This window comes from Brassica napus, chromosome A3 (genome assembly GCF_020379485.1).
Source record: "Brassica napus cultivar Da-Ae chromosome A3, Da-Ae, whole genome shotgun sequence".
Taxonomy (NCBI): domain Eukaryota; kingdom Viridiplantae; phylum Streptophyta; class Magnoliopsida; order Brassicales; family Brassicaceae; genus Brassica; species Brassica napus.
In genome coordinates this window covers 35,369,758-35,396,081 of record NC_063436.1, presented here as the reverse complement: position 1 = coordinate 35,396,081, position 26,324 = coordinate 35,369,758, and the positions used below count along the sequence as shown (strand labels likewise).

The following is a 26,324-nucleotide window of genomic DNA, read 5'->3' as shown; positions in this document are numbered from 1 at the left end:
CGTTTCGTCTCAATCGGAGTTTCCGTTGAGATTTTACGACGAAAACAAGTAGGACTCTTCTTGGCTTGCTTCCACTCGCTACGTAGCGACCTGTCAGACCCCCATCTCGCTACATTGCGACCTATCATGCCTCAAAAAGCTCCTACTTTGTGTTCTCTTTTGAATCCCGATCAAAACGCTTTTCGTTTCGTCTCAATCGGAGTTTTCGTCGAGATTTTACGACAAAAACAAGTAAAGCTCGTCTAAACTCCTTCGCTTGCTCCTATTCGCTCTTACTTCCAGCTTTGTGTTCTCCTTCAAATCTCGACCGAAACGTCTCTTGTTCCGATCGGAGTTACCATTGAAACTTTACGACAAAAAAAAACCGCAAAGTCTTGTTTTCTCGCATAGGATTCAGATTAATCGTATAAACCGGCAACGGTTAACTTAACACCTTAGCCGCCTCAACTATACGATTATGTTGAACCTTTTTACAAAATTTGACGTCATATCTAAGGAGAAGATAACAATCAAGTTCGGAAGATAAATGTCAAGTTTCAAAGGATAAACACCAATATCGGAAATGGCGAACATACACGAGAGGAGGAAAGGAAAATGAGCAAGCAAAACTGAGAAGAGACAAAACTGCATCTTCGAGAGAACTATGGTATTTCCGACTTGAAATGTTTGAAATCAGACTTGGAATTTTCGTAGGAGATTACTAAGAAATAAAAACGCCATTGAGACTGCCATAGAACTTTAGGGAACGTAAAACCTAGGTGGATAGTCTAGCGAACTAAGTCATAGGCGATTTGTCCTGTCTCGATATATTGCTCCATAATTGTTCATCTAGATCTTGCAAACCGATCTAAACTCTCAAAAATCGAGAAATGATCGCCTCGCATATCAAACTCGCTTCCTAAAGAGAGAAAAAACTAGAGACATGAACGTCGTCTTAAAACCGATTCGTTTCTGGCAATTTTCTCGGAACCGACATATTCCAAGTAGTCAACGTGGAAACAATCAAATCACAGTCCAAGCATCGTCTATAAATCGTCCCGAATTATCGATCATTCCAAATCTCAGAAGAAGAAACGTACACAACCCTTCAAAGTATCGGTTCAACCGTTTTCTTTCGTAAAAAAAAAGGGGGAGTAGGTATGTATACTATACTCGTATACTCCCAAAACTTCAAAAAACTTCTGCAAATCGTCAAGAATAGGCAAAGGACAAACTAATATTCGTCTAAACGCTAGCAACATATCCAGACGATCATGAACATAAATCTCAAAGACTATACATCATTTCTTGTCGCAATCATGCTACAGAAAACCTGTACCAATATCAAACTGAAACTCGACGATTACCCAAAGTATTGAAGCCCTTTGACGTAGAAACCCGCAGAAACAACGCTACTTTGACGTATGTATACATATCACTGATTTACAACCTTCGTAAAACCGGTTATATCATATAATAAATTATCGTATAGCCCACAGTCGGAAATCATATGATAAATTCTTCGTAACGAAACTAAGTCCTAACAACCAAACGGTTAACGGAAAATCTAAAATTTTCGAAAACTGACAAAGTTCAAAACGCTCCACGATTCACTTTAAGCCCGCAACATTTTAACCATAATACGCGGCATGTTAGGAAAAATTCGTAACAAAGCTTCTAGAGCTATACGAAACATCCTAAAAAATGCACGAAGTAGACCTCGGAAGGACAACACTTCACAAAGCACTACGAAGGAAAACGCTTGTTCTCATGGACAAATTTACACGACACCTCAGTCATAATTCCTCGATCGCGAATAAAACTATTAGCATCCGAACAGGAACAACAATTTTGGCTGCGAACATTCGTAGTCAAACCAGAATGTTTCTCAAACGCAGGGCTAAGACTAAACCCTTGCAACATCGCAAAATATCTTCAAGCCCGCGAACATTTCAAGCACGAAACGTGGCATACGAAAGAATAACAAATCTTCAGCATCGCGAGACGTCGCAGACGCCTGAAGATTAGTTCTTCGACGAAATTTCCTTCCTCGATAAAAACACCTTCATGGAAGACCAGACAGTCATACGCACTAACATCTTCTCAAAAAATATTCTTCGCGAAGACTCAAAATGGTAATTTTTACAATTAAGTTTGTTGCTGATCACAACAAACTCTTAACGTCCTAAACAGACTTCGTAGAGATGACTCTCGTACATCCGACACAAGGATAATAGCTTTATAAAAGAAACCCAAAATTTTTGGTCAGCACTTCCAGGAGGCTTAAAAATTGTCCTTGGAGAGATGCTCGGTTCCAACCATACAAGTCGTATAAGCCGAGAACCTATCGCGGACTTTAAATCGGTATGGAATCAGGATGAAACTGAAACGGAATACGTAAGTCGAATTAGTCATCGCACCCTCTAAAACCAGGAGTAAACCTAGGTCTTGCCCTAAACCCAGCGCACTGGTCTTTAACATCTCTAGGCATAGTATCAAACACCCTGATACGAGATCCCAAAATTTGTCTCTTTGCCAATATTCGAGAATCTTCAGAAATCCCGCAAGTTTACACACTGCAGAAAACTCTGGAAACAGATTACGGATATAGCAGTTCACACAGAGTTAGATTACGAGATGACAACTCGTAGTCTTCGTTCTACACCCATACAAAATGCCATCGGCAGCAACACGCTTTATAACTGCTACATAAAAACTAGACCATAAAGGTCCCATTGGAAAACTAGTCATAAGAACCATAACTCCAAGACGAACTACGAAAGGCTTGATCCCTTCGACAAGGGTACATAGGGAGCCGTCATAAGGCACAGCCCCAATCTTATCGTGTTCTACTTTTAGGAGAGCGAGAATACCACTTACCACAGGCCTTTTCAACCATTAATTCCGCCTAACTCACCTAACTTGCCTAACTTGCCAAGCAACTCGCTAGAACCTCACGCTAGAAGCTCATGGTTCTAACGAGCTGGGGGGGCTAACAGTTGGTGTAACACCCCCGAACCATCCTAAGCATAGGTCGACCCACCGGCCAACAATCAAACAAGAACATGACCGACGGACGACCCACACCAAGGGTTGGAGATGAAAGGCCAACCGGCCAGCCAACAATCAACCAAGAACATGACTGACCGTCCAACCCAACACCATGGTCCGGAAGCGCTACGTGGCGGGCTAGGGACAATCCGGTCAGAGTCACAAACTTTACTCCACGACCTAGACCAGTTCATCCACTAACTCGTCCCGCTGCGTCAAGGCATAAGGCTTTGCAACCCGTACCTAGAGTTAGCGTTTTCCGTTAGATCGAGGCCTAAGGCTTTTCAACCCGTACTACGACCTAACGTTGTGTTAGACCGGACTAGTCAAATATCAGAGTACTCATGAAGCGCATATAAAACAATTACTTTATTGATTCGAGAAATATCCATACATTGATATAATTCGAGACCGGTCCCGGCCTAATGCCAAATCGAGTCAACTAAACACAAATCCACAATACCGTTTACAAAAGGCATGAAAATCTACACCGGCGGTCCTAACGTCCAGCACCAAGCTATCCGATCATCCTTACCTAAAGCGACCTGCAAAAAGGACAACGGAGTTGGATGAGTAACCTAATGTTACTCAGTGAGCTGGCGGCCTCTACCCGCAACCTAGTCTCTAACCCAGACAACCCAAAATAACAATCAATCTAGCCCTAGCATGCAATAAAAGCTAAGGCTAAGCAAACCGTTACTAAGTTAGACTTGGCCTCCTGCCATGATCTAGCTTCAAGTAACGGGAACCTGCATAAAAACAAGTCAACAACCAATCCCTAGTTAACCATATATACGCCTGAGTTCAGTACTCATGTAGTGTTAGACACTTAGACTATACAAGTATCACTAGTCGATCGACCAACAATCAAACAAGAACATGATCGGCCAACCAATGATACCGCATAGCTTTAATATCCACCACCCTTCACAAGCAATCCCTCAAACACATACAGGCCAACGTCAGGCCTACAATAACCAAATACACACCAAGCCTAATCCGGTACCTAAGCCAGACTTAGGACTTAATGTCAGAACCTGCAAGCAAATCAATCAACCACAAACACAATCACAATAATAAGACTATGAGTAACTACGACTCGATCTAACTCGTAACACCGTATATCGGTGTTACGCTAACTCGAGGGTTCCATAACCCTCTACGACACTCTAAACACAACACACTACCCCGGGAAATGGTGACTTAGTGTTCATCCTCTCTATCGGCAATATCCTATCTTCCTACCACAAAGGCCAGAAGAAGGAACTTTCAACCGACCGCAGCCCACAGTCCTTCGGGTCACCGCGCGACAGCCCACAGTCCTTCGGGTCACTGCCACATTACACCGTCGTGTAATCACTCAGCCATAGGCCATGATCCCGTCTCTCTGAGTCTTCCCGATCCAGTGAATAAGGGGTTTCCTTGAACCCGCTGAATACGAGGGCGAGGAAACACTAATCAACCCCAAACAAGCCTAGTATGGGCGGGTTACGCACATACTGTCGGCATCACTCACACAACACAAACTCAATCTAGAACCTAACCTAAGGCTAGACACTCGACTCTACAACACAAACCAATAGTACCAGTAGTCCGGCCTATATGGCCTAAGACCCTTAGTACTAACTACTAAACAATAATATCAATACTAAATAACTCAATCAAACCGTTACCCAGATAGTCCAGCCTCCCGCTGAGAAACTATCTTTAAAGATAACGGGAACCTGCACCTAACCATATCAACACACAAGAATAGAAAACATGATGCATCCTATTCTTAGTCCTAATCAGGTTATCAACTCAGTCTTAATTCCATTCATCTCAGCTTAGCCCTTGCTAAACTGAGTCCGGTTCCATAAATAAAATAACCCTAAGGACTCTACCATTCAATAGCGTGATCATTCTAATCTATATGCAGACTCGATCTACCCTAAATTCCAAGTGGAATTCAAACAAACCAACTCACAGTGTTCTAGGCGAGAAGCAGCTGGTTGATCGGAGAGGACATGGCCAAAACCCAAGGGACGCCTTGACTGTACTGGACTGGACTGATCTTGTCTTGGAAACAACCTCGGCTTCACCATGAAGAAACTGAAAGGCGTCGATAGGCTGATCTGGACTCGGACAGAACCTCCATTAGCTTCTGGACAGTTCTTCGACTTCCCGGTGCAGTATTGAGTAGAACTTCGACTGATCTGAACCCATGGAACTGAACTAATCTTGGAAAGTACCTCACTTAATTGTAGGAGAGTATGACTGGCTTGGACGGATTGAATTGGACAGAGCTTCCGCGTCACAATCGTAAAGAACCGACGATTGGACAGAACTGGCCTTCTCGGTCTTCAGAATCGATCAAACTCTAGATCGAACACTTTCTTTCTCTCTCTCTTTCTCTCTGGCCACGTTGACTTGATTCCCATCTGAGCTGATCTTCATTTGATTGGCCTTCAGTTGGACAGAACCTTCCCAAGGCGATAACTCGAAATCAATAGAGAACTGATCTCGAAAACTCTCTAAAACTCTCGAAATAGCTCGGAATCACTTGCTTTCTTTTTCTACTTTTCTCTCACGTTTTGAAATGGCTTTGGACAGGTCTGGATGTGAAGAAATGAGCAGGGTCGTGGGGTATTTATAGGAGACACCAGCCAATCAGCTTCAGGTTGGTGGCAGCCCGTGTGTCGCTCCGCATGGCTTCGGACACATGCACGGCGACACCTCGTGCTCCACATGGCTGGCTGCATGTCCAGGACACATGCAGGACGCCACCACTCCTCCAAGATGTCAGGCTGCATGACTGGAGCTCATGCAAGGCGCCACACATCCTCACACATGTCGATCAGCATGCTTCAGTTGCATGCGTCGCGACATCTCGTGCTTGGCCGATCCACCTCGTGCTCCACATGGCTGGCTGCATGTCCAGGACACATGCAGGACGCCACCACTCCTCCCAGATGTCAGGCTGCATGACTGGAGCTCATGCAAGATGCCACCCCAGCACACACATGTCGATCAGCATGCTTCGGTTGCATGCGCGGAGACACCTCGTGCTTGGCCGTTCCACCTCGTGCTTCTATGTGTCAAGCTTCATGTTCAGCTTTCATGCACGTCTACACCTCCTCCTTGTGTTGACACTCAGCTGCTGATGTGATAGACAGAACGTCCTGGCCATATGCATAGGGACACCTCGAGCTTCCCGGTTGATTTGTGTGATTTCGGTCTTTCTGGTGAATTTTCGTCCCGCGATCAATCCCGAATATTTTTCCGCTCCCGTTCTGATTCTCTAAATATTTTTAATAAACTCCAGATGAATACTGAGATCCTCTAAAAATATTTCCCGAGCCTCCGGCTTCTTCCAATAATTTCGAAAAACCGAAATTAGGGTTTTTGACCAACTTCGGGTTTTCCCGTCGTGCTTGCTTCCCGTCCTGCTTACTCCCATCATGCTTCCAAATTATAATATCTCTGAAATAATATTCTGATGATAGATGTGAAGTTTCGCAGAAAACTTAGTGGCCAAGAAACGTCGGGTTTCTGAAACGTCGAGCTTCTAAACCGTCGTGCTTCCAAAAATGTGATTCTTCCAAAATCTTCGTCTTATCAATCTAAGACTCTTCTAAGAAAGGTAGAGCAGCTTAATATGTCTCATGGTTCACTCACGATCCATTCTTCGACCACATCCTACTTCGAACTTCTCGGTTGGCCCGTACCGCCCGCGGTTCGATCATCAAGTTGATGCTCGACCAATCTTCTGTCTTCTCCGAACCATGTTAAGTTTTGTGTGATCAAAACTCAACATTACTCCAAATATGTAATCTCCCAAAAGCTTGGCTCCAGATTCTGACTTTCCCTTGCTCGACCATTTTATCCCGAAGGGCGGGTTATCACAGTTGGGGTCAAAATCGGTCACAACGAAATCAATGTCTGAAAGTCCGTAAAAATCAGCGTGAACGTTTTTACGAAAACTAATCTTCGTAAAGATATCTTTACGAAGAGCCTTGCGGTAAAATCTTGTTCAAATCTCAATCGAACAACTAAATACCGATTGTCCGAAGGCAACGGACATGTATCCAATTCGGCCACGGACAAGCTCGGGTATGGAAATCGGACCGCGGACAAGCCAAGCTAGATCGATACACGGCGACCAAGCATGCACACAGCTCGGTCGCTACGTAGCGACCGAGCTCTTTCGAAATGTTGATTCGACACCAGTCCATGCACTCTCGTCTATCCTTTGATGCTATCTCCCGAAGACTGTAGCAAACTCAGTTCATGTTTTCCGCCATTCTAAATCATCGATCAAAATTTGCGGTAAAAACCGCGGAAAGTCTGTTCTTTATCGAAAGAAGTCGCAATAAACGTTTCAAGTCGGAATACGACCCAAAGGGACCTAAGATATGACTCGAGGCCCATCTTACGATTTCTTAACCAAAAGCCCGTAAACCGTAGGACGGTTTACGCTTGGTTCGCAAGGGAAGATAAATGTCAAGTTTCCGCGGATAAATACGGAATTTTGAAGATAATTACGAACATCGGAAAAAATGGAATATCTCCATTTCATGCTATGATGGCTTAAGGGCAGAAGAGTAAAAGCGTAAACGGACCTTGGAGCGAGTATATAAGAGTCCTAGGCGAGAGGCATAAAAAAAGGAGAACTTTTTAGACTCGAAATTCTTTGCACTTAGAAACTTTAGGCTTTATTCTCGACAAGTTCGGTTTCTATGTCTGGCACTCAGTTACTAGACGAACTCACCCAGGCAGTTCGATCTCTTTTCCAGCTCTATCAATTGAACTACACTCGGCTTGATCCTTGAAAGGGGTACGTAGGCAGTCTTTAACAAGGTTCAGTCCGAAAACAATCAAAAACCTTTTCTGTATCTTTTTCGTCTTTTGTTATCGAGCTGCGACTCAACTAGGTTTGAGCTATTAGGCTGCTAAAACTAAGTAACTCGCTGACAGCCTTTGCGGCCAAAGCTTTTATGATCTCTTGTAATCATCGCAACGCTCTTACGCGGACTCGAAATAAGATCCATTGTTTTCTCTAAACTCGTTTGTTATCTTTTCATGATTTCCGCATATATTTAGTCACTTGTCGTTGGCTCTCGCAGAGATCCGGGACCTCTGGGAAATTAGGGTTTTCCTAGTTTCCCAATTTAAACGAAAATCGACAATGCGAATTTCGGTTCCCACAGTCCTCGTGTTGCACCCCTTTTTATTTTTTAATTTTTTTTTCAGCCTAAAACGAGTCTAAACATTGAAAACCTCAAAACTTTTGAACCGTGAGGAACTAAGTCGCCCATAGCACCATTTTGGAAAGTCCTAGAAAACATAATGGGCAGTGAATAGACGACACAATTTTTCGGGCTCAAATTCAGCCGTTTTGACCCTCAAACAGGCTGCAGAAAGTTATGGCACGTAAAAAAGATCGAAAGCGGATTCTGAGGGTGTTTTTGATGCTTTCTTAACGCCATTAACCTCGACGCACTTTTTCGCTCAAAACAAAACGGCCAGAAAATCATGTGGGCCCCACGGCCTTGCACTCTGATTGGCCGAGAAAAGGATATATAGAAAAGAGAGTGATGTACTGATGGGTGCGATCATACCAGCACTAATGCACCGGATCCAATCAGAACTCCGCAGTGAAGCGTGCTTGGGTGAGAGTAGTACTAGGATTGGTGACCTCCTGGGATGTCCTCGTGTTGCACCCCATTTTATTTTTTAATTTTATTTTTCAGCCTAAAACGAGTCTAAACTTGGAAACCTCATAACTTTTGAACCGTGAGGAACTACGTCGCCCATAACACCATTTCAGAAAGCCATAGAAAACATAATGGGCGGTGAATAGACGGCGCATTTTTCAGGCTCAAATTCAGCCGTTTTGACCCTCAAACGGGCTGCGGAAAGTTAAGGCAAGTTAAAAAGATCGAAAACGGATTCTCAGGGTGTTTTTGATGCTTTCTTAACGCCATTAACCTCGACGCACTTTTTCGCTCGAAACAAAATGGCCAGAAAATCATGTGGGCCCCACGGCCTTACACTTGGATTGGCCACGAAAAGGATATATAGAAACGAGAGTGATGTACTGACGGGTGCGATCATACCAGAACTAATGCACCGGATCCCATCAGAACTCCGCAGTGAAGCGTGCTTGGGCAAGAGTAGTACTAGGATTGGTGACCTCCCGGGAAGTCCTCGTGTTTCACCCCTTTTTATTTTTTAATTTTTTTTCAGCCTAAAACGAGTCTAAACTCGAAAACCTCATAACTTTTGAACCGTGAGGAACTAAGTCGCCCATAGCACCATTTCGGAAAGCCCTAGAAAACATAATGGGCGGTGAATAGACGGCACAATTTTCTGGGCTCAAATTCAGCCGTTTTGACCCTCAATCGGGCTGCAGAAAGTTATGGCACGTAAAAAAGATCGAAAGCGGATTCTGAGGGCGTTTTTGATGCTTTCTTAACGCCATTAACCTCGACGCACTTTTTCGCTCCAAACAAAACAGCCAGAAAATCATGTGGGCCCCACGGCCTTGCACTCTGATTGGCCGAGAAAAGGATATATAGAAACGAGAGTGATGTACTGATGGGTGCGATCATACCAGCACTAATGCACCGGATCCCATCATAACTCCGCAGTGAAGCGTGCTTGGGTAAGAGTAGTACTAGGATTGGTGACCTCCTGGGAAGTCCTCGTGTTGCACCCCTTTTTATTTTTTAATTTTTTTTTTCAGCCTAAAACGAGTCTAAACTTGGAAACCTCATAACTTTTGAACCGTGAGGAACTACGTCGCCCATAACAACATTTCGGAAAGCCCCCGAAACCATAATGTGCGGTGAATAGACGGTGCAATTTTTCTGGCTCAAATTCAGCCGTTTTGACCCTCAAACGGGCTGCGGAAAATAAGGCACATAAAAAAGATCGAAAACGGATTCTCAGGGTGTTTTTGATGCTTCCTTAACGCCATTAACCTCGATGCACTTTTTCGCTCGAAACAAAACGGAAAAAAAATAATGTGGGCCCCACGGCCTTGCACTTGGATTGGCCGCGAAAAGGATATATAGAAACGAGAGTGATGTACTGACGGGTGCGATCATACCAGCACTAATGTACCGGATCCCATCAGAAATCCGCAGTGAAGCGTGCTTGGGCGAGAGTAGTACTAGGATTGGTGATGTAATAACCCTGACCTTAGAGGACAAGTCAACGTAAAGTCAACGACGTGGAATCATCCAGCAACCAAAGTGGAAAGGTGTATGAAGATGTTTATGGAGGTTCGATCGAGGAGTTTTGAAGAACGATCGAGCAAAAGTAAAAAATGGTTCGAGGAGTTAGAAATTAAGCTACGGAATGGTGATGGTCGAACATGGAGGATTTCCAAAGTCAGCAACTTAAGTAAGACTTAATCTCAATCATCAAGTTGAGATAGGAGAAGACATTTGGTCGAGTCAGAATCAAGTTTGTTCGAGAGCGTAAGGAAGCAGTCGAAAAGCAGTACCGGAGATAGTTTACATCAGAGGTTCGGTAGCAGCATGAAGACAAAGGTGATCAACATAAATCAAGGATTTAAGGAGTCAACCTAGAAACCTTATTTAAGGTATTTGAAGGCATATTAGAGAGTCTAGCCAAGACATAACCAAGATGATCCGGAGAAAAGCAGTTTTGGTCGATATGGTCAAAATGAGCTGGAGGAGAGCTAAGGAAGCCAAATGAAGATGTGCAAAGATGAGAAAGGAGTTCAAAGGGATGTTTTGAAAGTGGTCAACTCAGAAGTCAAAGTCAACCAAAGTCAAAGGAGAGAGAAAGTACCTTATTGGTCCATTTACCACTTCCGAGCAACCAATAGGAGCATGCCACGTGTAGGAGACAAAATTCCTTCAAACCTGGACAAGGTGTGGAATAAATCAAGGGATTTTTGAGTGAAGAAATCATGGACAAAAGACATCTAGAGAGCAAGGAATCATGAAGACACATTTTATACCCGAAATGGGCTATAAATGGCAAAGAAGACATGGGCTGGAGAAATGAGTTTCTACCTCAAAACCTCGACATCTAAGGTTCATTTAGGACCCAAATGAAGTAATGGAGCAGGATGGAACAATCACTTGAAGCCTGGAGTAAGTGGAGCAGTCCATTAACCAAAAGTGGTAAAAAAGCCCTTCATGAAGAAAAAATATTTGGAGTGGAATCACGTCAGGCACGAAGGAGATCATGCATTGGTCAATTCAGAACCTCATGGAGTCTACAGGAATAATGGGCAACAAACCTAAGGAGTAGGTTTACCATGTGTTTTGTAAATAGCTCATTTAAGCCTTAAAAATGGGTTATGTGGCAAAGTAACTTGCCGATTAAGTTTGGAGCTGAGATTTGGTACACTTGAACTTCAAGGTAAAGTAAGTGACCTTCAAGAAGCTCATAAGAAAAAGAGTAGATTAATTGTATTTATCCACATGCATGAATTTCATGTTTAAATTGGTGACAAGTGTGTGAACATGTGTCAAGGGCTCCCATCCCTCCCTTTGGATATAAATAGAACCCTTAGGATGTGTTTTTGATGTTTAGAAACCCCTGAGCTTTCTCTCTCAGTCGATCTTATGGTTTGTTCTAGAGAGAGAAAATGGCTTAAAACCGATACAATTTTTGAGTATGTGAGGTGAGTGTGGAAGGCTTTTGCGTGGCTTGATCCTTGCTCTAGGATCGGTTGTGGAGTGCTAGGAGTGGTGGTAAGACCTTAGTTGATCGTTTGTAGGTTCCCTTTTCCCTCTTAGCCTTTAGCCTCTCTTTGATCGGTTTTAGTGTTAACCTTAGGTCTTTTGCTTTTGGAGCTGTTGTGCGGTTTGTGAAGTTTTAGGTGGGTTTCCCTGGTTGTGTTGTGTGTTCTAACCGTGTGTGTGTGCAGGTGGAGGAGCATGAAACGTTTTAGTTCTTGTGATTGAACCACATTTGTGGCTATGATTGTTTGTGTGTGTGTGTGTGTGGGAGATTGATAGTCCCCATACTTGAGTGTTTACTTTCTTGCATGCATTAGTTGTATTTGTGCATTGCATGTCTTGTGGTGGTGAACATATTCATCTAGGGGTGATGATATGTTAGACATGCATTGTGTTGTTAGGTCGTTAGTTGCATGCATGCATTCGTTTGATTAGTTGTAGCTTATGAGTTGTTGTTGTGAAGCATGAAGATTTGAGTGTAACTCTCTCATGTAGTTCATATGCTCATGCATTGTAGTGTAGTTTGGGGTTGCAAAGAGATTTGAGTGAGACTCTCTCTTTTGCCGGGTAGTTGTAGTGTGTCGCTCGCTTTAGTTGTTTTAGGTTGAGTCTAGGCTTAGGGTTGTATTGAGGTTTGTGGCTTTGCCCCCTCATGCTAGTGTGTTTGTGTTTTGTCTAGGCTAGGGCGAGTGTGGGATGTGTTGTGCATGTAGTCTAGTTGTGCGTGGAGGTTAGAGGTGGAGTTCCCTCACGCTTGATTATTGTTTTGATGTGTTGTGTTGCATCTAGACTAAAGTGCATGGCTGTCTCGGAGTTAGATTGGGAGATACCCAATTCTCCAGTGGTGGAGTGACCTTCTCTCCATGGATTGTCACGTGAAGTGGGTCGCGCCCATGGACAAGCGCTGCATGACAATGCGGCCCGAGTTAGATTGGGAGATGCCCAATTCTCGGAGATGATGTTTTCCGATCATGTGACTTATGTGTTTGTGGTCGGGAGTGTTCAGTTGGGAGAGTTAGGGCTCTGTGTTGTGAGGGATCCCGGGATGTGTTGCGTGTGGCGCCATCCTTTGAGTGTTTTGTTTTGTAGTGTTTGAGTCTAGGATTGAGTCTAGATCGAGTCTTAGTTTTGTAGTTAAGTCTCGGTGGGAGACTTGTGTGTAGAGTAGTTGCATTGCATTCATGTTTAAGTTTTTGCATTGCATTCATGTTTAAATTCTTGCAATGCATATTTAATTTCTGTTGTTGTTATTGCATTGCTTTGTTGTGTTGCTCTTGTTGTTTGAGCATGGGCTGAAGGGGGTAGTTGTTGTTTTGTTTTGGGAACTCACTGAGTGATTTCGATTACTCATTCCCTCTTCTACTATGCAGGTAACCTTAGGGGATTGGGCGTTTGCGGGGTGCGGAGGACGAGGCCAGGCGTAGATTTCCGTTGTTGTTTGCAAGGCGCAAGATGTTGATGTTTTCACTCGTTTTCTTATTCATGGGTACCCGTTGACTCGTTTGTTTTTATTTTCTGCTGCGTTTATCTTTAAGGACTTTAGTCGAGTTCCCGACTTTGTAAAGTAAATAAAATTATGTTTGTTTTAATAAAATCCCCGTAGAACGCTGATATTTGAGTTTAGTCGGGACTTAACACAACTCTTGACCGAGGTACAGGTTGGCAAGCCTTAGGCCGAGGTTGAGAGGGACGGTACAGTGGTCGGACTGGTCGAGACTTTGAATTTGTTTTGAAGTCTTAGCTGGTACGACTGCGGTATTGTCAACCCTTGTAACGCTTCCGGGACGTTCCGGGTTGGTCCGGCCTAGGACGGTCCGGGGGTGTTACAAATGGTGGTATCAGAGCAATGGTTGAGATACCATTATTTTCGTTTGCGGGTTTTCAAATGTTTTATCGAGTCAAAAGGAGTCGCAAACAACATCATTAGGGAACTGGCACGTCCTCTGCTTAGGATTAGGATTAGGATTAGGTATGTTAGATCAGTTTTTGGGAATTTAGGACCTTACTCTTTTACCTTGTGTTGTAGTTTTTGGTGCAGGCAGTCGACAGGTTGGGAGTAGATCGAGGATGAGGAATGTGGTACGGTTACGGAGGGTTGGACAAGTGTCTGGAGCAGCCGGTTATGATGGATCAAGTGAGTCAAGCTCATCCAGCGAGTCAGCATCTGATTCTAACTTTGAAGATGAGAATGTGGTCGAGAGCACCGAGAGTTCACATGAGACTGGGTCATCTGAATTTGAAGAAGCTGAAGTACTTGAAGAAGTTGAAGAAGAATCTGATCACCTGGAAGGCATGAACTTTTTCGCAGGAACGGGAGCAATTCCGCAAGCATCCAACTCATTCAACTACCAGTATGGTTATGGCAATGAGTATTGGGAAGCAATGGACATCAGCTCGTCCGACCTGGAGATCATTAAACCACCAGCGCCAGAAGTTATTGAGATCTCATCAGACAGCACAGTTGCCGTCAACATCATTGACATCAGTTCTCGTGAAAGCAGTCTGTGGATTTCGATGCCAGCTTGGAGTCCAGCATTTTCACTTGGAGGATCTCTTGATTACAGTTTGGAGAGCATCGGACAATCTTTTGATCCATACAATGAGTATCACTACTCACCAATGCCAATGGAGTCACCGCCAGCAAATCCTAAAGTCGGAACTGGAGCAAGGGAAGTAGACATGGAAGTTCAACCAGAGATCGTAAGAGATGTTCAGATGATGGAGAGTACTCAGAATGGAAGGACTAGACCAAATGGAGCTCTAGGTGGACAAGTGGAAAAAGGGAGTACCAGTAGAAGACCAGCATCAAATGTTCAAGACTCTCGCAACATTCCAACCGAAGAAGAATGCAATGTGTGTGGAGCGGATGATCATCATACTCGGGCTTGCACAAGGATTAGGAGTCAGCCAGACTTGAGCGCATATATGATTTGCAGCTCATGTGAGACGCGTGGACACTTCATCGCAGATTGTCCAATGACCAACGTGACCAGAGCCGTACCCATCTCTGTTGTTCCTCCTACCAGCCTGCTCGATCAGCCTCATCTACAACAGGAGGATCAAACCTTAGAGACCTTGACCTTACTAGGAGTCCTGATTGGGGTTCTCGTGGCGGCTAAGGTAAGTGGGTGCTGATCCTTTCTCTTGGGTGTTGTAGCTGTAGTTGTTGCTCTGCTTTGCTTTCCTTTGCTTTGCTTGCTTGTTTAGTTTTGTGTTGTTGAGCGTTGCGTGTGCAACCTTGTTGTGTTGTGGACGGTGTGTCCTTGTAGCAAGTGTGGTTAATGAGTAACCCTTGCTAGGTTGTGGTAGTTAGGTTTAGTTTCTTTTAGAAGCCTTGTTAGTTTAGGATATAGTGAACCCTAGGATTTAGGAACCGATCCCTATTTATAGCCATAAGTTGAGATGTGTCGTGAGTGTTGATGGTGTCGGAAGGACATGAGCCTTGACATATTGTTACCAAAAGATTCGTGCATGTGTGGGAAGATCTGGAATCAGAGGCAATCGTGGTATAGATCGGCAACGAGTGTGCAACGGTTCAGAGTCGTCAATGTGAAGGTTTAGAGTCGTCAGCGTATGTTCAAGAGTCGTCGAGCAGTGTGGGGATTCAAGAGGAGCGATGGTGTGATCTTTCTCCCAAGAAGGATTTTCGTGCAATCCGTGCATGGTCATGTGTGCAAGACCAGAGCAATCAGTGATCGAGCTAGTGAAGAAGCAACGAAGGCAGTAACTGAAGCGTTAAGACCAGAGTGTATGATGTTTGAAATGGTGATGTCATGAAGAGATGAAGTTAATAAAAAGCCCATAAGCCGAAGAATCAGAGAAGAGATGTCAAGAGGAAGACCAAACCAAGAAGATGTCGTGGTGAAGCCCAAACAGTGTAAAGCCAAGAAGAAAGATTGTGATGAGAGTAGAAGATGAAGCCTAGTCAAGTCTAAGACCAGAAGAAGACGAGAAGAGTTGAAGGAGAAAGCCCAGACGAAGAAGAGACGGAATGTTGAAGATCAAGATGGAGTTGTTTCCTAAGGAGGGGAGACAAGAGTAAAGCAGTTGAGTTGATCGTACCAGAACAGGCAGTCATGATATGAGTAAATGGTGGTAGAAGAATTTATTTATATCAAATGGTGGTAGAAGATTTTTGAATCAAATGGTGGAATCAGATGGTGGCATCAGGTCAAATGGTAGCGGAGTTTAGACCTACATGGAGGAGTATCAAACAGTAGCAGCCGGATTACAAAGGAAGAAGAAGATAGTGAGATCAGATAGTGGCATCAACGACATAAAGTCAAGGAGCAGATCGAGGAAGCTGAAGCAGTAAAGAAATGGTGATATCAAGGAGAGTTAAAGCAAAAGAAGAAGAGAGGAAGAAGATTATCAATGATCGGAGTAGAATCGAAGAAGCTAGAAGACGATGAAGAGTTGAAGTAGCCAACAAAAGGTGGTAGCAGAAAGTTCGGCGTAACTTGTGAATTCGGGGACAAATTCATTTTAAGGAGGGGAGAATGTAATAACCCTGACCTTAGAGGACAAATCAACGCAAAGTCAACGACGTGGAATCATCCAGCAACCAAAGTGGAAAGGTGTATGAAGATGTTTATGGAGGTTCGATCGAGGAGTTTTGAAGAACGATCGAGCAGAAGTAAAAATGGTTCGAGGAGTTAGAAATTAAGCTACGGAATGGTGATGGTCGAACATGGAGGATTTCCAAAGTCAGCAACTCAAGTAAGACTTAATCTCAATCATCAAGTTGAGATAGGAGAAAACATTTGGTCGAGTCAGAATCAAGTTTGTTCGAGAGCGTAAGGAAGCAGTCGAAAAGCAGTACCGGAGATAGTCTACATCAGAGGTTCGGTAGCAGCATGAAGATAAAGGTGATCAACATAAATCAAGGAGTTAAGGAGTCAACCTAGAAACTTATTTAAGGTATTTGAAGACATATTAGAGAGTCTAGCCAAGACATAACCAAGATGATCCGGAGAAAAGCAGTTTTGGTCGATATGGTCAAATGAGCTGGAGGAGAGCTAAGGAAGCCAAATGAAGATGTGCAAAGATGAGAAAGAAGTTCAAAGGGATGTTTTACACATTTCCTCAGGTTTTGAAAGTGGTCAACTCAGAAGTCAAAGTCAACCAAAGTCAAAGAGAGAGAAAGTGCCTTATTGGTCCATTTACCACTTCCGAGCAACCAATAGGAGCATGCCACGTGTAGGAGAAAAAATTCCTTCAAACCTGGAAAAGGTGTGGAATAAATCAAGGGATTTTTGAGTGAAGAAATCATGGGCAAAAGACATCTAGAGAGCAAGAAATCATGAATACACGTTTTATACCCGAAATGGGCTATAAATGGCAAAGAAGACATGGGCTGGAGAAATGGGTTTCTACCTCAAAACCTCTACATCTAAGGTTCATTTAGGACCCAAATGAAGTAATGGAGCAGGCTGGAACAATCACTTGAAGCCTGGAGTAAGTGGAGCAGTCCATTAACCAAAAGTGTTAAAAAAGCCCTTCATGAAGAAAAATTATTTGGAGTGGAATCACGTCAGGCACGAAGGAGAGCATGCATTGGTCAATTCAGCACCTCATGGAGTCTACAGGAATAATGGGTAACAAACCTAAGGAGTAGGTTTACCATGTGTTTTGCAAATAGCTCATTTAAGCCTTAAAAATGGGTTATGGGGCAAAGTAACTTGCCGATCAATTTGGAGCTGAGATTTGGTACACTTGAACTTCAAGGTAAAGTAAGTGACCTTCCAGAAGCTCAGAAGAAAAAGAGTAGATTAAGTGTATTTACCCACATGCATGAATTTCGGGTTTAAATTGGTGACAAGTGGGTGAACATGTGTCAAGTGCTCCCATCCCTCCCTTTGGCTATAAATAGAACCCTTAGGATGTGTTTTTGAAGTTTAGAAACCCCTGAGCTTTCTCTCTCAGTCGATCTTATGGTTTGTTCTAGAGAGAGAAAATGGCTTAAAACCGATAAATTTTTGAGTATGTGAGGTGAGTGTGGAAGGCTTTTGCGTGGCTTGATCCTTGCTCTAGGATCGGTTGTGGAGTGCTAGGAGTGGTGGTAAGACCTTAGTTGATCGTTTGTAGGTTCCTTTTCCCTCTTAGCCTTTAGCCTCTCTTTGATCGGTTTTAGTGTTAACCTTAGGTCTTTTGCTTTTGGAGCTGTTGTGCGGTTTGTGAAGTTTTAGGTGGGTTTCCCTGGTTGTGTTGTGTGTTCTAACCGTGTGTGTGTGCAGGTGGAGGAGCAAGAAACGTTTTAGTTCTTGTGATTGAACCACATTTGTGGCTATGATTGTTTGTGTGTGTGTGTGTGGGAGATTGGTAGTCCCCATACTTGAGTGTTTACTTTCTTGCATGCATTAGTTGTATTTGTGCATTGCATGTCTTGTGGTGGTGAACATATTCATCTAGGGGTGATGATATGTTAGACATGCATTGTGTTGTTAGGTCGTTAGTTGCATGCATGCATTCGTTTGATTAGTTGTAGCTTATGAGTTGTTGTTGTGAAGCATGAAGATTTGAGTGTAACTCTCTCATGTAGTTCATATGCTCATGCATTGTAGTGTAGTTTGGGGTTGCAAAGAGATTTGAGTGACTCTCTCTTTTGCCGGGTAGTTGTAGTGTGTCGCTCGCTTTAGTTGTTTTAGGTTGAGTCTAGGCTTAGGGTTGTATTGAGGTTTGTGGCTTTGCCCCCTCATGCTAGTGTGTTTGTGTTTTGTCTAGGCTAGGGCGAGTGTGGGATGTGTTGTGCATTTAGTCTAGTTGTGCGTGGAGGTTAGAGGTGGAGCTCCCTCACGCTTGATTATTGTTTTGATGTGTTGTGTTGCTTCTAGACTAAAGTGCATGGCTGTCTCGGAGTTAGATTGGGAGATACCCAATTCTCCAGTGGTGGAGTGACCTTCTCTCCATTGCTTGTCACGTGAAGTGGGTCGCGCCCATGGACAAGCGCTGCATGACAATGCGGCCCGAGTTAGATTGGGAGATGCCCAATTCTCGGAGATGATGTTTTCCGATCATGTGACTTATGTGTTTGTGGTCGGGAGTGTTCAGTTGGGAGAGTTAGGGCTCTGTGTTGTGAGGGATCCCGGGATGTGTTGCGTGTGGCGCCATCCTTTGAGTGTTTTGTTTTGTAGTGTTTGAGTCTAGGATTGAGTCTAGATCGAGTCTTAGTTTTGTAGTTAAGTCTCGGTGGGAGACTTGGGTGTAGAGTAGTTGCATTGCATTCATGTTTAAGTTTTTGCATTGCATTCATGTTTAAATTCTTGCATTGCATATTTAATTTCTGTTGTTGTTATTGCATTGCTTTGTTGTGTTGCTCTTGTTGTTTGAGCATGGGCTGAAGGGGGTAGTTGTTGTTTTGTTTTGGGAACTCACTGAGTGATTTCGATTACTCATTCCCTCTTCTACTATGCAGGTAACCTTAGGGGATTGGGCGTTTGCAGGGTGCGGAGGACGAGGCCAGGCGTAGATTTCCGTTGTTGTTTGCAAGGCGCAAGATGTTGATGTTTTCACTCGTTTTGTTTTTCATGGGTACCCGTTGACTCGTTTGTTTTTATTTTCTGCTGCGTTTATCTTTAAGGACTTTAGTCGAGTTCCCGACTTTGTAAAATAAATAAAATTATGTTTTTTAATAAAATCCCCGTAGAACGCTGATATTTGAGTTTAGTCCGAACTTAACACAACTCTTGACCGAGGTACGGGTTGGCAAGCCTTAGGCCGAGGTTGAGAGGGACGGTACAGTGGTCGGACTGGTCGAGACTTTGAATTTGTTTTGAAGTCTTAGCTGATACGACTGCGGTACTGTCAACCCTTGTAACGCTTCCGGGACGTTCCGGGTTGGTCCGAGGGTGTTACAGGTGACCTCCCGGGAAATCCTCGTGTTGCACTCTTTTTATTTTTTTATTTTTTTCAGCCTAAAACGAGTCTAAACTTGAAAACCTCATAACTTTTGAACCGTTAGGAACTACGTCGCCCATAGCACCATTTCGGAAAGCCGCAGAATCCACAATGGGGGGTGACTAGACGGCGTAATTTTTGGGGTTCAAATTCAGCTGTTTTGACCCTCAAACAGGCTGCAGAAAGTTATGGCACATAAAAAAGATCGAAAGCGAATTCTCAGGGTGTTTTTAATGCTTTCTTAACACCATTAACCTCGATGCACTTTTTCGCTCGAAACAAAACGGCCAGAAAATTATGTGGGCCCCACGGCCTTGCACTTGGATTGGCCGAGAAAAGGATATATAGAAATGAGAGTGATGTACTGATGGGTGCGATCATACCAGCACTAATGCACATGATTCCATCAGAACTCTGTGAAGATGAAGCATTAAAGATCTAGAGTATATGAAGATGAAGCAATAAGATATGGAAATGAAGCAATAAGAAACAAGAGGGAATTAGGCGAGTTCAAATGAAGCATGAGCTGTGTTGCCTTGTGTTCCAAGTCTGTCCCCTAGGTGAAGTACAAGACAAAGATAAGGAAACTGAATTACAATAATCAGAAGGAGATGTCTTGTGCTGTGTGGGACAAACAAGAGAGAGAGCCGTTGGAGTGTGAAGATGTCACATGAAGGATCAGCTCACATGGGTTGGTTAAGGTTCCAAGTCAATGGAGATGTTTAGGACATGTTACTGTCCGGGACCAGTCTGCACAAGATCAGACTTGTCCTCTTCTCCCTTGTTTATTATTTGTCTAGTTTATTATATCTCATGTACTTGTAACCTCTTTATATATGGGATGTTCCCATAAACAAATCAAGCAATGGAATAAGAGATTCCTTCTTCATATTCTCTCATTTGTAATACTCTCTCTCTCTTTCTTATTTTTACTCAAACTTCTTAATCTCTTTGATCTTATCACATAAACCATCTCATAAATCACTAATTCTCACATGGTATCAGAGCAATTAAGCTCTTGAAACCTATTACTTCCGCAAACCTTTACTCTGATTATTTCTTACAAAAATATTTTCTATTTTCTCTCACCATTCTTGAACTGTTCTTGAGTTGTTCTTGATGGATTCTGGAGAAAATAAAAAAATGTTTGTGATTCCAGCTACCCTTAAGGGAGCTAACTACCTGTTGTGGGCAAGACTTGCTAAGACAGCTCTTGGTGGCAGAGGCTACTGGGATATTGTTGAAGAAGGCAAGAACCCAAAGAAAACAACCCTAGGAGAGGATGGTAGAGAAGTGGTGGTGAGTGAAGCTGGCGACAAGAAGAAGAATCAAGAGGACCTCATGGTGCTGTCTATTCTTCAGTCGAGTCTTGATGCTCCACTCCAGGAAGCTTATGGCTACTGTGAAACCTCCAAAGACCTATGGGATACACTCAAGAAGGTCTATGGAAACCAGTCCAACATCAGTAGGGTGTTTGAGGTCAAGAGGGCTATCAATACTCTAAGTCAAGAGGACAATGACTTTGATAAACACTTTGGGAAGTTTAGATCCCTGTGGGCTGAGCTAGAGATGCTAAGGCCAGCAACCATTGATCCAGATGTGTTGAATGAAAGGAGAGAACAATACAAGGTGTTTGCTCTTCTCTCTACTCTCAACTCTGGATACAATGACCTCATCAAGCATATCCTAAGAGACAAGGAACTCCCATCCCTTGAAGAAGTGTGTGCTCGGATTCAAAAAGAACAAGGATCAGTGGGGCTCTTTGGAGGCAAGCGAGACTTGGTACTTGCAAACCAAGCTGAAGGAGTTGCAAATAAAGGTACCTACAAGACTGAACACAAGAAGCTGTGGACATGCGATCATTGCAAGAAGAGAGGCCATGGAAAGGACAAGTGCTGGATCCTCCATCCTCACCTCAAGCCACAGAAGTTCAGAGCCAACTACAATGATACAAGAGCCAACTTCTCTGGTGACATGGGAGAGCCATCTACTCCAGCAAGCATGCGCCCAGCTCCAGCAGGTGGTGAAGGCAAAGCAATGGCGTCTAGTGGCAACCTGACCTTGAGGAACAATCAAGATGAAGTCATCAGGCGCTCTGACATTGAGGCTCTCATCAAACTCACATGGTATCAGAGACAACTCTGGTAACACACTTGGTACCTCTTTACATGCCTCCACTTGTGGTATCTTGCTGAATGCTTTAACTGAACCTAAAACTACAAAACCATTGGTTATAGATTCAGGGGCAAGTCACCACATGATTAGTGATCTTAGCTTAATTAAAAATATTGTTCCGGCCCTAGGAAATGTTATGATAGCTAACGGAGAGAAAGTACCAATCAAAGGTGTAGGTGATCTTAGGCTATTTGATAAAGATTCTAAAACTTTCTACATGCCTAGTTTTACCTCTAACTTGTTATCAGTTAAAAGAGCCACTAATGACTTGAATTGTAGTGTTACTTTCACTCCTAATGATGTCTACTTTCAGGATATTGTAACTAGTAGGTTGCTTGGCAAAGGTGTAACCAAGGGAGACTTGTACTTACTTGAAGACACTAAGCTCTCAGCCGATTTATCTTATGCTCTAAATTCCATTTCTACTTTACCTAAAGATGTATTATGGCATGCTAGATTAGGACATCCACATTCTCGTACTTTGAACATCATGCTTCCTAGTATTCCTTTAAAAGTGATTGTGAGGCTTGTATCCTAGGCAAACATTGCAAGAGTGTGTTCTCTAGATCAAGTACTATTTATGAAAATTGCTTTGACTTAATCCACTCTGATGTATGGACAGCTCCATGCATATCTAGAGAACATCATAAGTATTTTGTGACCTTTATAGATGAGAAATCAAAGTATACATGGATCACATTATTACAATCTAAAGATAGGGTCTTAGAAGCTTTCATAAATTTTCAAAACCATGTATCTAATCACTTTAATGCCAAGATTAAGATTTTGAGATCAGATAATGGAGGAGAATACAAGCAATGCTTTCAAACAACACTTAGCCAAACATGGGATGATCCACCAAACTAGCTGCCCATATACTCCACAACAAAATGGTGTAGCTGAGAGAAAGAATATACATCTCATGGAGGTGGCAAGGAGTATGATGTTCCACACAAGTGTGCCCAAACGTTTTTGGGGAGATGCAGTCCTAACAGCATGCTATCTAATCAATAGGATCCCCACAAAAGTCCTTCAAGATCAATCTCCTTATGAGGTACTTAACAAAAACAAATCATCTATAGATCATATGCGTGTGTTTGGGTGTCTTTGTTTTGTTTTGATACCAGGAGAACAAAGAGATAAGTTGTCAGCTAAGAGCACAAAGGCAATCTTTATTGGATACTCTCCTCACCAGAAGGGCTATAAGTGTTATGTACCAGAGACAAGGAGGGTCTTAATCTCAAGAGATGTGAAATTTGTGGAATCTAGAGGCTACTATGATGGAAAGAGTTGGGAAGAGGTAGAGAACCTGTCCCACTCAGCCTCGGATAGAGCTAACAACCTAAGGAGAGTAATGGAAAGACTTGGAATCAGTATACACCAAGATCAAGGAGCCACTACACCTGAGGCCACTCAATCCACGCCATCTACTGAGGTTGATACTGATGTGATTGAGATTCCTCACCTTGATCCTGAGGGGGACAATCAAGCTGAACACTATCAAGAGGATTCAGCAAGTCATGATCAAGCTGAGCATCATACACAAGAGGAGCAGGATCATCACGTGACTCAAGAGGAGCCAGTAGTGATTGCAAGCCAGCCTCAGCCTAATATTGATCAAGCTGCAACTGAGGAAAGTAGTTCACAGCCGGCTCCAAGAAGAAGTTCTAGGATCAGAAAGCCGGTTGATCTAAATTGGAAGAACAATAGGGTCTACTTCAATGCTCAAGCTGTGGCTCATCCCATACAAGGAGTGTGCTCTCTAGCTCATTATCCCCAAGAACATGTGGTGTTTATTGGAGAGTTGGATCAGGAATACATTCCAAGGTCTTATGAGGAAGCTATGGAGCATGAGGAATGGAAAGAATCAGTGGGCAGTGAGACTAATGCCATGATCATCAATGATACATGGTATGAAGCTGAACTACCTAAAGGCAATAGAGCTGTAACAAGCCGCTGGATCTTCACCATCAAGTACAATGCTGATGGGACAGTAGAGAGGCGCAAGACAAGGCTAGTAGCAAGAGGCTTCACTCAAACATATGGAGAGGATTATCTAGATACCTTTGCACCAGTTGCTAAACTTCACACCATAAGGATAATTGTATCCTTGGCTGTCAACCTAGAGTGGGATCTATGGCAAATGGATGTGAAGAATGCTTTCCTACAAGGGGAACTAGAAGATGAGGTCTACATGAGGCCACCTCCTGGCCTAGAACACCTATTGAAACCTGGAAATGTTCTTAGACTCAAGAAGGCTATCTATGGATTGAAACAATCACCTAGATCATGGTACCACAAGCTCAGCACCACACTCAATGGAAGGGGCTTTGTGAAATCTGAGGCAGATCATACTCTCTTTACACTCACCAGCAAGCAAGGGATTGTTGTGATCTTAGTATATGTTGATGATATCATCATCACCGGGAGTGACAAAGAAGGTATACTCTTAACTAAAGCTTTCCTTAAATCATATTTTGATATCAAAGACTTGGGAGAGTTAAAGTACTTTCTAGGAATTGAGATGTGCCGATCCAAGGATGGGCTATTCTTATCCCAAAGAAAGTACACACTTGATCTTCTGAATGAGGCAGGTGATCTAGGAGGAAGAGCAGCCAAGACTCCACTAGAAGATGGGTATAAGGTGCTGCGTGAGGGGGAGATTGAAGACAAGCCCTATGCTGATGTGCAACACTATAGGAGAATGGTGGGAAAGTTGATATACCTCACCATCACCAGGCCTGATGTATGCTTTGCAGTCAACCAAGTAAGCCAGCATATGCAAGCTCCCAAGATACACCATTGGAACATGGTTGAGAGAATCCTAAGATACCTAAGAGAGGCGCCAGGGCAAGGAGTATGGATGGGATGCAACAAAAGCACAGAGATAGTTGGGTATTGTGATGCTGATTGGGCAGGGGACAGAGTGGATAGGAGATCCACCACAGGCTATTGTACATTCATTGGAGGCAATCTTGTTACTTGGAAGAGCAAGAAGAAACAGAAGATAGTGTCATGCTCAAGTGCTGAAGCTGAATATAGGGCAATGAGGAAGCTCACTAATGAGTTGATCTGGATCAGGAACCTACTTCAAGACTTGGGTATAGAGACATCAACTCCAATCACCATGCATTGTGATAATCAAGCTGCAATACACATAGCTTCCAACAGTGTGTTCCATGAGAGAACTAAACACATTGAGGTGGACTGTCATAAAGTTAGGCAAGCAGTGGAACAAAGGATCATCTTACCTTGCTACACAAGGAGTGAGGATCAACTAGCTGACATCTTCACTAAGGCTGCAAGCACCAAGGTTTGCGAGTTCATACATTCCAAGTTAGGACTCGTAGATCTTTCATCACACTGATCCTCTTAGCCATGAAGTGTTCTACTCTTTTTCCTTGGCTTGGTTTTTATCCCATGAGGTTTTTCCAAGCTAAAGGTTTTAATGAGGGAATGCTTCATGGTTTCCAAGCTTGACCAGTCCCTATGGTCAAGCTTGAGGGGGAGTGTGAAGATGAAGCAATAAAGATCTAGAGTGTATGAAGATGAAGCAATAAGATATGGAAATGAAGCAATAAGAAACAAGAGGGAATTAGGCGAGTTCAAATGAAGCATGAGCTGTGTTGCCTTGTGTTCCAAGTCTGTCCCCTAGGTGAAGTACAAGACAAAGATAAGGAAACTGAATTACAATAATCAGAAGGAGATTTCTTGTGCTGTGTGGGACAAACAAGAGAGAGAGCCGTTGGAGTGTGAAGATGTCATGTCACATGAAGGATCAGCTCACATGGGTTGGTTAAGGTTCCAAGTCAATGGAGATGTTTAGGACATGTCACTGTCCGGGACCAGCCTGCACAAGATCAGACTTGTCCTCTTCTCCCCTGTTTATTATTGTCTAGTTTATTATATCTCATGTACTTGTAACCTCTTTATATAGGGATGTTCCCATAAACAAATCAAGCAATGGAATAAGAGATTCCTTCTTCATATTCTCTCATTTGCAATAATACTCTCTCTCTTCTTTCTTATTTTACTAAACTCCTTAATCTCTTTGATCTATTATCACATAAATCACTAATTCTCACAAACTCCGCAGTGAAGCGTGCTTGGACGAGAGGAGTACTAGGATTGGTGACCTCCCGTGTGAAGTCCTCGTGTTCCACCCCTTGTACTTTTTAATTATTTTTTTCAGCCTAAAACGAGTCTAAACTTGAACTTCATAACTTTTGTGAACCGTGAGGAACTAAGTCGCCCATACCACCATTTCAGAAAGCCCTAGAAATCATAAGTGCAAATGGGTGAATAGACGGCACAATTTTCGGGCTCAAATCATCCGTTTTGAACCTTCAAACGGGCTGCAGACCTGTATGGCACGTAGGAGTGGTAAAAAAGATCGAAAGCGGATTCTGAGGGTGTTTTTGATGCTTTCTTAACGCCATTATATACCCTCAACGCACTTTTTCGCTCAAACAAAACGGCCAGAAAGTCATGTGGGCCCCACGGCCTTGCACTCTGATT

At 43.2% G+C, this 26,324-nt stretch overlaps 1 protein-coding gene, 1 long non-coding RNA gene and 3 other non-coding genes across 7 annotated transcripts; all 5 read left to right on the top strand.

Moving 5' to 3' along the window:
* Nucleotides 1–8,616: 8,616 nt before the first annotated feature.
* Nucleotides 8,617–8,735, top strand: LOC125607516. The gene has a single exon (XR_007338675.1). It is a non-coding gene; the product is annotated as a 5S ribosomal RNA (ribosomal RNA).
* A 379-nt stretch (nucleotides 8,736–9,114) lies between these two features.
* Nucleotides 9,115–9,233, top strand: LOC125607523. The gene has a single exon (XR_007338681.1). It is a non-coding gene; the product is annotated as a 5S ribosomal RNA (ribosomal RNA).
* A 378-nt stretch (nucleotides 9,234–9,611) lies between these two features.
* On the top strand, nucleotides 9,612–9,730 carry LOC125607520. Its single transcript, XR_007338678.1, has one exon. It is a non-coding gene; the product is annotated as a 5S ribosomal RNA (ribosomal RNA).
* Nucleotides 9,731–10,236: 506 nt separating this feature from the next.
* LOC125607132 lies at nucleotides 10,237–16,047 on the top strand. 3 transcript variants are annotated; one of them, XM_048776927.1, is made up of 3 exons: nucleotides 10,237–11,747; nucleotides 13,106–13,221; nucleotides 13,762–16,047. In XM_048776927.1, exons 2-3 carry the CDS (start codon nucleotides 13,188–13,190, stop codon nucleotides 14,868–14,870), a joined length of 1,143 nt encoding a protein of 380 aa, XP_048632884.1. In that variant the 5' UTR covers nucleotides 10,237–11,747; nucleotides 13,106–13,187; the 3' UTR covers nucleotides 14,871–16,047. The 3 variants fall into 3 exon arrangements, with proteins under 3 accessions (XP_048632884.1, XP_048632883.1, XP_048632885.1); XM_048776926.1 differs by having other exon boundaries at nucleotides 10,237–11,769; XM_048776928.1 differs by lacking the exon at nucleotides 10,237–11,747 and having other exon boundaries at nucleotides 11,785–13,221.
* Nucleotides 16,048–17,439: 1,392 nt separating this feature from the next.
* Nucleotides 17,440–19,332, top strand: LOC125607131. Its single transcript, XR_007338440.1, has 2 exons — nucleotides 17,440–17,818; nucleotides 19,150–19,332. It is a non-coding gene; the product is annotated as an uncharacterized LOC125607131 (long non-coding RNA).
* The last annotated feature ends 6,992 nt before the right edge of the window (nucleotides 19,333–26,324 follow it).

Excerpts from the sequence above, each read along its gene's own strand:
- LOC125607132 (XM_048776927.1), top strand. The coding sequence starts at position 13,188 with ATGTTGATGTTTTCACTCGTTTTCTTATTCATGG. Across the intron at positions 13,222-13,761 it reads ACTCGTTTTCTTATTCATGG|TTTTTGGTGCAGGCAGTCGA; the intron begins GTACCCGTTGAC and ends CTTGTGTTGTAG.